This window comes from Thermobia domestica, chromosome 18 (assembly GCF_964235325.1).
Source record: "Thermobia domestica chromosome 18, izTheDome1.hap1.1, whole genome shotgun sequence".
Taxonomy (NCBI): Eukaryota; Metazoa; Arthropoda; class Insecta; order Zygentoma; family Lepismatidae; genus Thermobia; species Thermobia domestica.
Window position 1 is genome coordinate 22,249,326 of NC_137471.1, and position 14,786 is coordinate 22,264,111.

At 38.2% G+C, this 14,786-nt stretch overlaps 1 protein-coding gene across 2 annotated transcripts in view; it reads left to right on the top strand.

The window, feature by feature from the left end:
* LOC145675778 (nuclear envelope phosphatase-regulatory subunit 1-like) overlaps positions 1-14,786 on the top strand; it is a 42,572-nt gene that overhangs the window by 12,820 nt on the left and 14,966 nt on the right. Inside the window, exon 2 of one of the 2 annotated variants that reach the window (XM_081746471.1) lies at positions 2,912-3,060. The exons of the other annotated variant lie outside the window; for it this stretch is intronic. Within the exon in view, the coding sequence (XP_081602597.1) occupies positions 3,021-3,060 (40 nt within the window). The 5' untranslated portion in view covers positions 2,912-3,020. The remainder of the gene's footprint in view (positions 1-2,911; positions 3,061-14,786) is intronic. 2 annotated transcript variants of the gene reach the window in all.

Genomic DNA, 14,786 nt, shown 5'->3' on the forward strand with positions numbered 1-14,786 from the left:
TCTGGTTTAGTATTAGCTAGAATTGAAGAATGAGGGGCACTGTAGCTCGGAGTGCGAAATCATAAGCCTCAAAGTGCGGGGGGGGGGGGGATAACTCTTCGCGTTGAAGTATTTCCACGTAGAGAGTCCAAATATATGAACATCTATAGTTATTATACTGTGTTAGATAAGGATTACTTATGGACTCCGTAGTCCGCGTGGTCTTGAACCCTATTCCCGGTCCATTTTTTGGTATGTACCCAGCATCGTGGGGCAAAGTGGGAAGTCATGTAACTAAAGGCATGACGGCCATTAGATCCAAAAAGCTCCTGAGACGCCTGTTCGAGGCAGGACGACACGACTAGCGGACTACGTGTTCGTTGATAAGCTGGACGTAATTTCGCCGATCGCTAATAGATGGCGTTGGAGCAAGCTTAGGCCCCCAAACGGTCTCATGGCATTGGTTTATGTTTTAAGATAAGGGTTACTGCTTACCACTAGTTAACTCACTAATTACATGTCAATTACTGTAATTAATTTGCAAGCTTCTGACATTACTGTTACCTTATTAATCCCACAGTATTAGTGGGGGGGGGGGATTTCTTGCAACCACAAGATTTCGCATCCTTGCCCTCCCTCACTGGTCTAGTGTGGAGAGTGCCTTTGGTGCGTGGTCCTGGGGTCGATTATCGGTGGAGATCATAAACAATTAGTTTAACAATTACACACTTTCGTTTATCATTCGTCTCGTCTAATATAAAAGACACAACTGAGGGACATTGAAGAAGAAGAGAAAAACTTTCGGTACCTGAACTCAAAGGTATAGCGGTCACTTCTGATGTAAAATCCTAGGTCTCTGAGTTCGTGGTGAAGAACACTATGTCTGTGGGTTTTCTTGTAGATTTCCCGTTTGCTCCTGCATTCTCATTCCATCAGTTCTTTCATAATCATTCACTTACATAATTTATCTGTCTCTTTTGGCCTATAGGGCGTAACCCTAGAACTAAAACTAGCAAGCTCTAGTTATATATATTCATTTTTATATATTCTGCATTCATTTTTGACCTTGTTTATTATCCTAAAGATTGGTGATGAACAAATTGAATTTAAACCTGTTGTGGGTACACCTCGAACATCGCGGTTTGGCTTAGCATGGACGTTTCTTCGATCCAATTAATCCTTCGTTATACAATATATTCCTGTACAGTACATGTGAAATCTGGAAAACTTCGGTAGATGTTTCCTTATGTCAAATGGAACATAAGTTTGTAACAAGCAAAATTCCAGAATCTATTCGTTTAGGAGTTAAATCGATAGTACTTGTTGATAATTTTAGATATATACATATATTTAACTTGTTCAATCGCAAATAATACAATTGTTAAGAGAGAAACAGTCTAAGGGACATATAAAGGATTCAGCAGTATTATATATACTATTCCATAATCTTAGTGTAATTATCACTTCCTTTTGCGATTATTCAATCGAAGCTATTTTGGACTCATCGCATTTATTCATTGAGGAATCTTTCTCGTACGTTAGTATCTATATTTTCAATATACACTATATATTAAACAATAGTGATACTCACTTTATATCCAAAAGAAAATAATTTCACCCCTCCTTTTAGCCTTCTGTAGCAACGTACCTCTAGTCGCTTTTCTTTCCTTACGTATTCATCTCCTAAGAGTTCGGAAATCCTTTAAACTTGTAGTATTTCAGTGGATCCTCGTACTGCTCACTGTAGAAGTCGTTGTTGATTTTTTCAAATAAAATACGTATAGGGCTCGTGACGTAATGCTGGGATAGTAATATATATATATATATATATAATTTTTAACAATTCGTAAACTATAGTATTGCGAGCCCTGACAATAGCAAGCAAAAGATAACTCTTCATATTCACCGCTATAAATCACAAATTAGTAGTACTTTCAAGGGACACAGCTGATTTGAGTCTGAGAAAGGGTAAAAAGGTAAAAGAAAATGTGAGAAAGTAAAATGATATAAAATGGTTATTCCAAGTAAACAAGCCATTTCACGTTTACGAATACTATGAAGATAGTCACTGTTCACTGTTATTGTTCCTCCTCCTTTCCAGTGAACGGTGACTATATTCATAGCGTTTACGTAGCTTCATTCGCCAGACATGAAGTGGTTCCTTTACTTCAAATAACCATTTTATATCCTTTCACCTTCCCACTAAGTTTATCTTTTCAACCTTTTTCAGACTCAAGTCAGCTGAAAATGAGTGCCATGTCCCTTGAAAGTGCTACTGGTTTCTGATTTATAGCGGTGAGTATGAAACGTTAACTTTTACTTGGTGTTGTAATTTGTAACTCTTTAGCAGTGGCGTTTCATAAATTAAAATTAAACGTTCAGGGACATATTTCTATAGTGTAAGTGCTAGAGGCATTTTGATGCTGCAAATTGAAAGGGTTGCTAGATAATCTTGTGTACTTCAAATGTTTCAGAAAAATTTTCTTCGGGGATCAATAAGTAAAGAAGAGCAACTGGAGGTAACATTACTAAGGAAGGTCCCAGAGAAGGCTGAAATTATGTAAAAAGAATCAATTATTTTTTTCGGGGGGGGGAGGGGTAAAGGTGAATACACGTTAATTAATTAAAGATATGTATCCTATAGTGTCCATCAGCAAATATACATTTTATATGTTTCATTAGTTAAAAAGCGTTCAGGGCACTTTTACAAACTTATTATTTCGGTTGAGATTGGGTAATTAAAGAAAGAGAAAACAGTACGTGTGTTAAAAACTATGGACACAGTACTGAAAATGCGTAATTAAAGAACATATTATTTTTATTAGAGAAAAGCTTTTGTTGAAAATAAAATCAGGGCCGCTGTCGTTAATTCGCACACTGAGCTTAATTCTTCGCTAAAGCCATTCTGAGGCCTCGTCTCTTATCACTGCAGGTACTTGTGCCGGACGCAGGCAGATATAAGTGGAGACATTTAATAAATAACACGTGGTGCATCTGCAAAAGGGAGTAATCAAATACTTGGCTCAACTACAGAGAAAGAAATGAGCGAACGAAACCTTGATACGTTGGACAAAATTTCAGGTGGGTTTGCAACCAGCTTTGATGCATGAAGGAGTCAAAAAACGTCATAGGACAATTGAAATTCATGCATGAACCCTTTTTACCAGAATTACTCTTGTTTAGCTCGTAGGCCGATGCCTGAATTGCAAGTAGAACTTTTTTATATTATTATTAATGATAATAAATCCAATTTAATTCTTTGACAGTAAAATTAATACCTTATTATACTTTGCAACCTCTCCCTTTGGTTGTGTATATTTTAGAAAATCACTATTTACAATTGGACAGTTTTCTGAATAGATTTTAATGTGTAATTTTACCAGTTTAACACTTAAGCACACGCGCTAGCGGAGATTTCCCGCATTCGAATTTAAAAAAATGGCCCGGTCAGTTTTCTGTGAACTTTCGTTGTGGAAAGGCAAAGTTTTGTGGAGAAAGGCCTTCACCGCGTGTGCATGCCTTTCTATTTTTTAATGATCATACTATACCCGTGTTACATCTATGATCAGAGTGGAGTATGAAGAAGAGCAGAGACGGGTTTTAGAACTATTTAAGTCAATAAGAGAAGTTGAAGGTGAAGACATAGCTAAACCACCACAACCATCGTTTCCTATGTCAGATCGTGAAGGTGATGCGAATTGCGTGTGTAGTTATGGGGATGAACCTGCAAATATATTAGTTTTCCAAATGTGTTTACACTGAAATGTTTCATGTGTTTTCATTTAGTATAATCTACTTTTGCATGCCTGGTTTCAAGTAAGAATACAGACAGCTTTTGGCATACAGTATTCGAGGATAATAAATTTCTAAAGTGCGGACAACCCCCGTCACCAAGTATGCTTACGTTTTAAAAATTTATCTTACTTTTTTGCAATATCAACATACTTGCAAAAAATTCTTTTGGCGCTCGCACAAAAACAATTACGAAACTTTCTTGGTGTTTTTTTTTTTTTAAAGAAAAAAAAGAAATAGAGACATACGTTATGATGTAGTTAAAATTTCTAAATAAAATACCTTTAAATTAGAAATCTATTGGCAGTTATTTTCAGAGTGAGGGAATCGCCGTACCGGGTGTAGTTACGGCAAAAAAATAGGCGCGTGTGCTTGAGTGTTAAAAAAGTAATTGAAATGAACATGTAATGCACGAGAAAAAAATCCAACTAAAGTGTTTTGGATGGACCATTAATATTGTTTACTAGTAGTATTATATAGGCTAATTGTCATACTTACTGTGTCGGTGTGTTTCGGTATCACAGTGTTGGCAAGGTCCGAAACATCATCAGACATTCTGTTTTTATTTATTTTTTTAAAATATAAGAATACGTTAAACTTTTTTAGGGTAAAATATTTACTCAAGAATGCAGCAGCAGGATGAGTCACCGGTTCTACTGTTTTTATTATACGACGTGTCCACAAAATCACTTTGTGATGCAGCAAACATCTATTCGATAATCAAGCTCACACCACGCTCTTCGAAGCGTATCCGACGTGATTGTGTTGATTCCTTCTGTGATTCGTTCCTTCAGAATTTCGCACATTGTGTCTGTTGTCCCTTCCGTACAGGTAGAAGTGTCATCACCGAAAATGGTCGTGGGCATTAGGTTATCATTTTCAAGTAATTGCTTGGAGCTCCAAACAGAACTGTAGTTGCTTGAATGGTAATCAGGTTTCAACTTCTGCACCAGTTGCAGTTTATATGGATGAAAGTGAAGTGCAAGCGCTTGCGTATAACACCTTGCTAACCGTGCTTCGTGGGATTTGTGGTTCTTGGCTAGCTTTGCGCACAGATTTCTGGGAGCTCTAAACAAAGGTTTCTCTCACGCGATCAGCAACTTGCTGTGATAGTAGTGATTGGCTGGAATGCCCTTTTCGCTAGTCATAGATGCACCCTTTGTCTACGAAATCGTTGTACCACTTCAAAATTGACTTGTCCAAAGATAGTTCCACATCAAATTTTGCGGCTGAACGTACGTTGCACAGACACAACACTCCTTGTTGAGTGAAATTCCAAAACACATCGGTTGAGTTTTGTTTTGCGAGAGCCATCTTGAATTTAGTGTCCTCTAGCGAAACAAAAAGTGAATGTTAGAACCTGGAGGGAAGAAATAAAAATGTTTTGAGTTAATGTGTTTCCAAACACAGGGAAGAAACAAAAATGTTTTGAGTTAATATGTTTCCTAACACAGGGAAGGAACAAAAATGTTTTGAGTTAATGCGTTTTCTGACACATTATTTACAAAGATATTACAAAAAAAGTTTTCATATCAAAATCATGGAGTGTTTCTCTGGACACGCTGTATTATTCCGGCAACTCCGGTTTCTTAGGCTTGAGTGTCAATGTACCTTTAACCCCTTAAGGACTTAATTATCAGGAGATTTTCTGGTAAAAAGTACCTATATTTTTTTATTGCTTGTTTGAATATAGAAGAGTACATAATAAAAACCTCTCTTCATAAATCTTTTCCAGTGCGTAGGAAAAAAAGCTAAGAAACTTGCAGATTTTTATGCCGAGTTATCTCGGGCAGGGGTAAAAGGGGGAACGCCGTTACCCCACTTCCAAAAATATGTATGACGTACCCCACTACCTACACATTTACAATGAACGAGAATAGTTACGGGGAATGACGTTACGTCATGCATCCCCTTATCTTTTCAGATCCATTTTTACCCGTGATCTCGGGGCTTTAACAAGGTATAGGGACGTGTAGGTATAGGTGAAATAATCGTGCAGGGATGATATTTATTGCTAAATGATATGCATAATGTAATGCGCAATACATAATAAAATAACGTTTTAAATTCAAATTTCCTACTTGGTATTATGATTTTTATCCCGAGTATTCTCGAAACAGTGATACAGAGAACAACTAAAAAAAAAAAAAAAAAATCAGCACAGATATTCTAGTGACACTGCAGTAAAAAGCCTCTAGACACTATACAATACCCCTAAAGGCATCCTTTCGGCAAAATAAGTACTTCGAACACTAATAGACGGCTTCTTTCATGATAAGTACAAAGGAATAAGAAAGTTACAAACGCAGCGAGATAGCTCGGGAGAAAAAACTACGATTTTTAAGAAAAAGGAGATAACTCGGGATATGTTCTTAAGAGGTTAAGGCAAGATTGACTTCGGTTAGAGTGGTTTATTTTTACTGCATTTTGTTTTTAAAAAAGCACTGTTTTTTTAATCATTTTCTTTTACTCATTATGTTTCTACCGCTATTAAGCAGGTTGTGGAAGAACAATTATAATAAAAAGTAACAATAGTTAACACTTTCAGGAAGACCTAATGACTTAACCATACTTATTATTTGTACGCCGTAAGGGTTAGTATTTCATGACAATAGATTGCCGTACAACTTTGTTGACACATGTTCCCACAGTACAATTCCATGACACAAGTTTTACGGACTAAATTCTTACTATTTCGGTATGTTGCTGCAGAAATTTACCTTCCAAAGTTAGAATAACAGTAATTAAAACAGGGGACAACGGTAGCTCGGTGGTAGAGTACTCACTTCTGATGCAAGGGGTTCCTGGTTCTATTCAAGGGTCTATATATATATATATATATATATATATATATATATATACAGGGTGGTAGGTAACTCCACCGACAAACTTTGGGAGGCGATTCCTTATACGAAATTAAAGAAAAAAGTTCTAATAAATATGGGCCGAAAAATACCTCCTGTCGGAGTTATGGTCCATTGAAAATTCGGAAAATCGTTTTTCAAAACTCCCTAACTTAGAAACTATAGGACCTATCCTGGATCTAACATCCTGGCTTAGAAACTATAGTGCCTATCCCAAGCGGTTTAAGGAATTACACAGGAACTGGTATACGCTCTATCTAAATATCCATGTTTCAGAATTCACGGATACCAGCGAAACGAACGCACCATTAGTACTTAAAGGAGTATCCCTATACTTCAACTTCCTTTTCACAGTTCCTTTCACCGATAACGGAAGATGGAAAAACATGGATATTTAGATAGAGAACATACTAGTTCCTGTATAATTCCTTAAACCGCTTGGGATAAGCACTATAGTTTCTAAGCCAGGATGTTTTGAAACGTGATATTTCGAATTTTCTGTAGTTCATAACTCTGAAAGGAGACGTTTTTCGACCCATGTTTATTAGCACTTTTTCTTTCATTTCGTATAAGGAACCGCCTCCAAAAGTTTTTGGGTGGAGTAACCTACCACCAGTGGCGTATTTAGGGGGGTGGCTTCCGGGCTTAAGCCCCCCCCCCCGAAATCTTAGTATAATAAAGTAAATGAAATATCTTGCAGAATTTTAACATTTCCAGGCAAAGCCCCCCCGAAAGTTAGCAAAGCCCCTCCCGAAACAATATCGTAAATACGCCACTGCCTACCACCCTGTATATATATATATATATATATATAATCTGTTTTAGGGTTCTACCATTTCCACGCACATTCTCATTCTATCAGTTCTTTCTTAATTATTCTTTTCCAGTATTCACCCGTCTCCTATAGCCTAAAAGACATAATCGTGGGACGTAAAACCAGAAAGTTAATTTCATTTCTAATCTTATTACGAGGGAGGATCAGAAACTAAGGTTACGAGGCCAAAATTTCTGAGTTTCGTCTGTTATAAAGAAATGAGAAGTGTAGGGTACTTTAATACATGGAGTTGGCAACTGTGCAGAGCTTCAGCCACCCTCCACCTATGGCGCTAGTTGTAGGTAAACACAAATGTCGATTCGTTTGAAAAAACCTGGTCTCGCAAAGAAGTCTGCTCAGTTATTCGATTTCTGTGGGCGAAACGTGAAACCACGGCTGAAATTCAACGGAAGCTGGTAGACGTTTACGGAGAGACTGTAATGTCTCGTGAGCATGTTGCAGAATGGTTTTGAAAGATACAACACGCGCCCGCATACAGCCCAGAAGACCACCATTGTATGGAAGCAGGTTCGCTGGGACATCATCGACCTTTCTACCTACAGCCCGGACTTCGTTCCAAGCGACTTTCTCCTGTTTCCGCACATGAAGGAACACCTAGGAGACCATTGCTTTGCTTCAGACGAGGAGGTGAAACACTTCGTGACAACGTGGCTGAACACGTAAGGACAGGATTTTTACCAGGAAGGAATCTTCAAACTCATCCCACGATGCGACAAAGGCTTCAACCGATATGGAGACAATGTCGAAAAATAACCTGATGTATATACTGTGTGTTGGCTGTATGATATAATATATACACGTTTCACTGCAGATTTTGTAACCTTACTTTATGATCACTCCTCGTATAATTAAAAACATGATTGAGATATCGTCAACTACAGTACGGTGCGAATTAATCCGAACAGAATGCATACTTTTCCAGATAAAATAATAATCTTAATTTTTTTTCTTTTTTAATAAGTGCACATTCTCTCTCGATAATGTCCTCTGCTGTGAACATCTCAGTAGTTGATTGTTGAAGACCCAAAGTTATCATTGTTTGTGGAGTCTATTGTTCAAGTGTTCTGTTATCATCGACAGACGAAGAGTAAGTTGTGTTGGAAGTTACGTGCCAAGCGGAAGATAAGTTCTTCATTCTTGAGTGGTTCTCATTTCGGTTGCTGCCGAAATATATATACAACGCCACTAAATAGTCGAAAATCGTTACGTTGTCATAAGATACTTAATGACGCATAGACAAAATGCTAAAGAATATGGTTCTGCCCTCACAGAAAGGGCAAATGTGGTCGCGAACGACAGACTTCGTTGAAGGATGACTGAATTCTTATTTAAAAAAGCAAACAGAACCCCAGACTGACTGCTGTTCATTTAACACGTGATTTAGTGTCAAGTGGACTGGACGAACACATTACAACAGTGCGTCGCAGACTGTTTGAATCTGGATGTAAAGTTTGTAGGCCAAAAAATGTATAAGAAACGTGTAATGTGAGCAAAGTTTCATCGGGAATGAACCATAAGCAACTAGAAGAAAGCTTTTTTTTTTTTTTCGTTCATAAAGGAAAATGTGAAAAATTTCACAATCACACCTGCAATAAATTCCAAAACATTCCCCGAAAACAATGTTCTGGGATGGTTTTACGTGTGAAAGGCCTGAACCAATAATAGTTCCTGTTAAGAGATGATGAACAGTGAAAAACATATTGAAATATTACGACGAAAAATCTTATCTGAAGAGATGGTGTTTTCCAATAGGATCTAGCGTCATACATCTGGAAAAGTTGAGTTCTTTAATTATAACAATGTGCAAGTAGTTTCCTGTCCAATAGACTCACCTGGCTTAAATTCGATAGAAAATTTATAGTCGATCTTCAAAAGAAGGATATCAAAACCAGGGAGAAAATGTTTTGTGCCCTTGTTAACGTATGGTACCATGACGGAGAAATTCAAAATATTTGTGTAAATCTAGTGTAGCCCTGCCTAAATGTGACGCAGATGTGATTACAAATAAGGTAGGTCACATAAAGTACTAAGGGTATTTCTAAATACATGTATAGTTTTGTATATTGCAGCAATTGTATTTGGTCTAGGAATTAATTCGTGCGGGTGGACAAGAGATGGCGCAACGAACGGAGCGTCCCACAGTTCCGTGTATCCACACATGTGTTGCAAACCCCTGTCATCGCGTATCGTTCGTAGTATAGGGCAGTGGATTAAAGCGTCAACAACACCAGTTTGTAGTTAAGTGAACATGGCGCAATTTGTGCCTGATAAAGTGTTTTTGCGGGGTGTCCTGCTGCATTACTTTAACATGCAGAAAAGTGCGACTGAAAGACATCGTATTTTGGTGGAAGTGTATGGTGACCATGCTCTAGCTGAGCGAACGTGTCAGAAGTGGTTTGCACGGTTTAGAAGTGGTGATTTCGGCTTGGCAGACCAAGATCGAGCTGGACAGCCAAAAAAATTTCAAGACGAAGAATTGACAGCATTGCTCGAGCAGGATTCGTGTCAAACGCAGGAACAACTTGCAGCAGCATTAGGCGTTGATCAAACAACAGTCTCCAAACGCTTGAAAGCCATGGGAATGATTCAAAAGATGTCACATTGGGTTCCACATGAATTGAAAGACAGAGACGTTGAAAGACGAAAAACCATTTGCGAATTGCTGCTTCAACGACAGAGCAGAAAGGGGTTTCTGCATCGAATTATTACGGGTGATGAGAAGTGGATCCATTACGAGAACCCTAAACGAAAAAAGGCCTGGGTGAAACCAGGTGAACCAGGTCCATCACAACCAAAACGACATATTCACTGTGCAAAGGTTATGCTGTGCATATGGTGGGATATGAAAGGTGTGGTGTACTATGAGCTGCTGCAACCGGGTGAAACTATGAATGGAGAACGTTATCGACGACAATTAATGCGTTTGAAGCAAGCTCTGGCCAGAACACGACCAGAATGGGAGAACAGACATGATATACTTATTGTTCAACATGATAACGCTCGCCCACATGTCGCAAAACCGGTCAAAACCCATTTAGAAAATGTCGGATGGGAAGTTTTACCCCACCCGCCGTATTCACCAGACGTTGCTCCTTCGGACTACTACTTGTTCGATTGCATGAACAACGATTTGATTGGACAGCGGTTTACTTCTTCAGAAGATATCGAAACATGGGTCTCTGACTGGATCGCTTCCAAGGGTGAGGACTTCTTTCGCCACGGAATCCGTACATTGCCTGACAGATGGGCGAAAGTGGTGGCTAGCGATGGACAATATTTTTCTTAAGGTATTTATGTATTTTGTGTTTGTACTACAGCTTCAATGTGTGCGTACCAACCGCACGAATTAATTCCTAGACCAAATATTAACTTGACAGAATGTGTATCTTGTTCGGATAAATTTGCACGCTGCTGTACGTCGTAAGTATTCTGCCATGATCAGCATGTCACTTGCCGCGACTAAGAAGCTTCCATGCTCCACGGTCTTCACCTAACCTCTTCGCCTTCATAGCTATTACCATTTATCAGTTGTGGTCTCTGACTGTCCCCCTTTTTCCTTCCATCATGCATTCTACCACATTTCTTCTCAGCAATTTTTCAATCAGTTTCTCTTCTTTCTGATCGCCACAAAGACTGTACATACTAATAATACTTTCCGTTACCAATTTCACTGTTTGATAAAAATCGGAGAACTTTTATTAAATATACTTTTAAAACGGGTCAGGGTGCTTCACTCCTTCATTATTGTGTGATTTCAACCCCAATCAGCAGAGATTGTGGGAATGTCTCGTAGAACATATACACCATATTTTATCAAAATCAAATACTTTTTTACAAATGCTATCGTACAACATACTTCCTAAATTGGAGGACAGAGTTAAATTCACTCCCGACTGATTTTTAGCCAAGCAGTAGGGAGGATTGGAAACCTTAGTAAAACATATGCCATATTACACCAAAATCGAAATTCTTGGAACACTAAAGAAATTCTTGTAGACTTATCGTGAAACATTTTTTGAAAAATTAATTGGTGTGTGTCTGTTGAGAACGGAAAGGGGGAAGGGATGATTTTCGAGATCTCAAAACATGACCTGACCTAACCTTTGTAAAATGAAATGAAATCTTTCAGTTTTACGTCCCACAGTTATGCCGGTTAGGCTAAAGGAGACGGTGATGATGAGAAATGAATGAAATGGTGCAATGAATAAAGTGGGAGAACCTTGCAAAAATCCACGCATACGGTGTTTGTCCACCGCAAAGTTCACTTGGCGCGAGCTGGGATCGAACCAGGAACAACCCCGCGCACCAGAGGTAAACGCTCTACCACTGAGCCACCGCGGCCCCGACCTAATCTTTGTGCCAATTGTTGTACAATTTCCCTTGTTGGTATAACTAATGTCTATGTATTCAGTTGGAGTCTTTTATATCATTTCCACGTTGAGATCGGTTTGTTTTATAGCATTTGTTGTGTCTATAGCTGACTTAACGTTAGATCTTTCATGGCCAGCATCTGCCTACGTGCTCTCACTTTGAATACACAAAACATTTGATCACATACCATTTCATCGGCATGTAAACCATAATTACAAAACGCTACTTGCCTCCGACCGAATAGTTGTCCTTGTTGATGCATCTTGTAAAATTAGTACCTCTCCGCAGTTGAGACTATGGTTTCAATGTTCTTAAAATGTAATTGTTAGAAGGAAGTTTGTTAAGTTAATCTCTGCGGAAATACGTAGCATTCACAACACCATCAAAGTGTAGTCAACAACTAAAATGCAAATGGTGAAGCGGTTGATTACGAAATGATAAAGAGTGGATAACGTACGATAACAATACGCGAAAAAGATCGTAATCGAAGCGACGAAAGGCGCCACAGTTTGTGGCTAAGCCAGCATTAACACCCAGGAACGTTACGCTGTGCGCTTGGTGGGATTGAAAGGCCATTATGCATCACGAGTTGCTGCTGCCAGACAAGAACGATAAACTCGGATCTGTACTGTCGACAATTAGCGCGAATACACCTAGCAAGTCAAAAGAAACTGCCAGAACTGGTCAGCAGAGAAGGTGTTGTATGTACACTGACAACGCCAGACCGCATACGACCTGTCAGAAATTGCTATGACTTGGCTGGGATGTTTTAATGCATTCACCTCTTAGCTCAGACCTGGCACCGTCAGACTATTATTTGTTGTGATCTCTGCAGAACTACCTAAAACTTGTTTCAAAGTTAAGCTAGTTTCAAAAGAGAACTGTGGAAACCGCATGTCAGAATATTGTGACCACAAACTACAGAAGAAAGCGACGGATTAATTAGTTGCCGGAAAAATGACAGATCATCAAACAAAATGGTACCACGTGGTTCCATAATGGCATTTTTAAATCAGAGTAAAATGTATTTTTAATTTTGATTTCGAAAGGCTCAATAATTTAGGCAACCTATTATTATTATATTATTATTATTAAAAAAGAAAACTAGCATTCGATTTATTTATTTATTTATTTATTTAGTGGAATGAAGAAATTGTGAGGAAATGGGAGAACCCCGAGAAAACCGACACATACTGTGTTTGTCCACTACAAAGTTTACTTGGCGTGTAGCCTCCGCTGCCCATAGCATTCGATTTAGAAATGAAAAAACGAGCTGTGTCCAAGTAGTACATGGCTGCAAAGTATGTTAGCATATATATATATATATACCGGGTATATATAATGGATTTTAGAACACTTCATGATTACCTTCCGTATTATTTTGCAGATTTTATTGAATCAAAATAAGTTATCGTAATATCGATGAAAACACAGTTTTAAGAAAACGTGCATTCATTGCTTATTCCAACATAACGTGACTTTTTTTTTTTTTAATCCTGTTATTTCGGGAAATTGAGGGTTCGATATGTTATGCATCTTTCCAAGTTCTATTTGAATATAAAATATCGTTTTTTTAAAATTGTTGTAAGTTGAACCAGATCAAGATGTTTTTAATTCGCACACTGATAACATTTTTTTTTTCTTCTTGAGTAGGTAGAAGTTGTTAGTATGAAGGGTATTCAACAATTATTTCCCCCCAAATTAGGGTTATCATCATTTGGTAAGCCTAAAGCCAGTGTTGAATTCAGGCGAGGGAGACTGAGTTCACCTAGAAATATCTATTCACATGCATTGAAATACTGTGCGTGCTTTTTTTCTGTTTATTTTTTCGGAAATAAAAGAGTTAAAAGCAAAGATTTTTGTTTTTTAAAAAGAAAATTAGTTTCTTCTTTTGCCCAACCTAATTGTTCTGATTAACAAACCACGCTCTCGTATAAAGTCGAAGTTTAAAAAACTTGATAAGACACAAACGCTTTACAACGTTATTTAGGGAAAATGGTAATTTGTTGGTTATTGTAGCCGACCAGATATAAAAAGGTGGAGAGGTGAAGCGCTATAGTAAGGACTTGCTAAACAAAATAAAACAGCCCCGAACAAGGTAAAATTACCGTTCATCCTTCTGACTCAATCTTCACATATATATCGCGTACGTTTCGAAACGCTATTTTAGAAACCTTCTTGCACTGTTGGGAGCAAAGGAGGAAGGTAGAAAGTCGACAAAGATAGTCTCGCACATGGAGATGTAATGTGAGATTTTCCATACTGTTTTTTTAAAGAAAGATTTCTGTGTTTGGTACTATTTCATGCATTCCGGCATTCGTCTGGTGGGACTAAAGAAATTCTTTGAACAAATTTTGAGTTAGAATTGCCTTGCCGCACCAAATCCGGAAGTGTTTTTTTAATGTACCCTTTAAATTTTTATTCTCCCCTCCCTCTTGTACAAAAGTCTGAATTCAACACTGCCTTAAGTGGAACGCACTCATCGACCGCCCGTTCCTCATATTTAAATTTGTACCTGGAACAATTTGTTAAAAATAATAGAAAGAAATACTCATATTCGTGAGTGACAACTGCAATGAACATTTAAACTAAAAACACAAATAACAAAACTAGTAGCGTCTGCTTATTGCCTACTAGTTGAATATACCCATGCTTCGCACGGGGGCTGTATTTGGAAGTCATTGCCTGTGGGAGTATCACCATTGATCTCTGTGGGAGTATCACCATTGATCTCGGCGATTCCGAAAACTGTGGATTTGACACTAATATCGGTGATTTTGGATTACTTTTATATGTCTCGGTATCTCACTTCCACCCCCTGCCCCGGTGACCCCCGGCCCGGAGCCGAATAGCGTGAATTTGGAAGTTAATGCGATCGGAGTTTCACCAATGATTTTTAGCGACCCCGAAAACTATGAATCGACACTAATATCGGTCATTTTCTA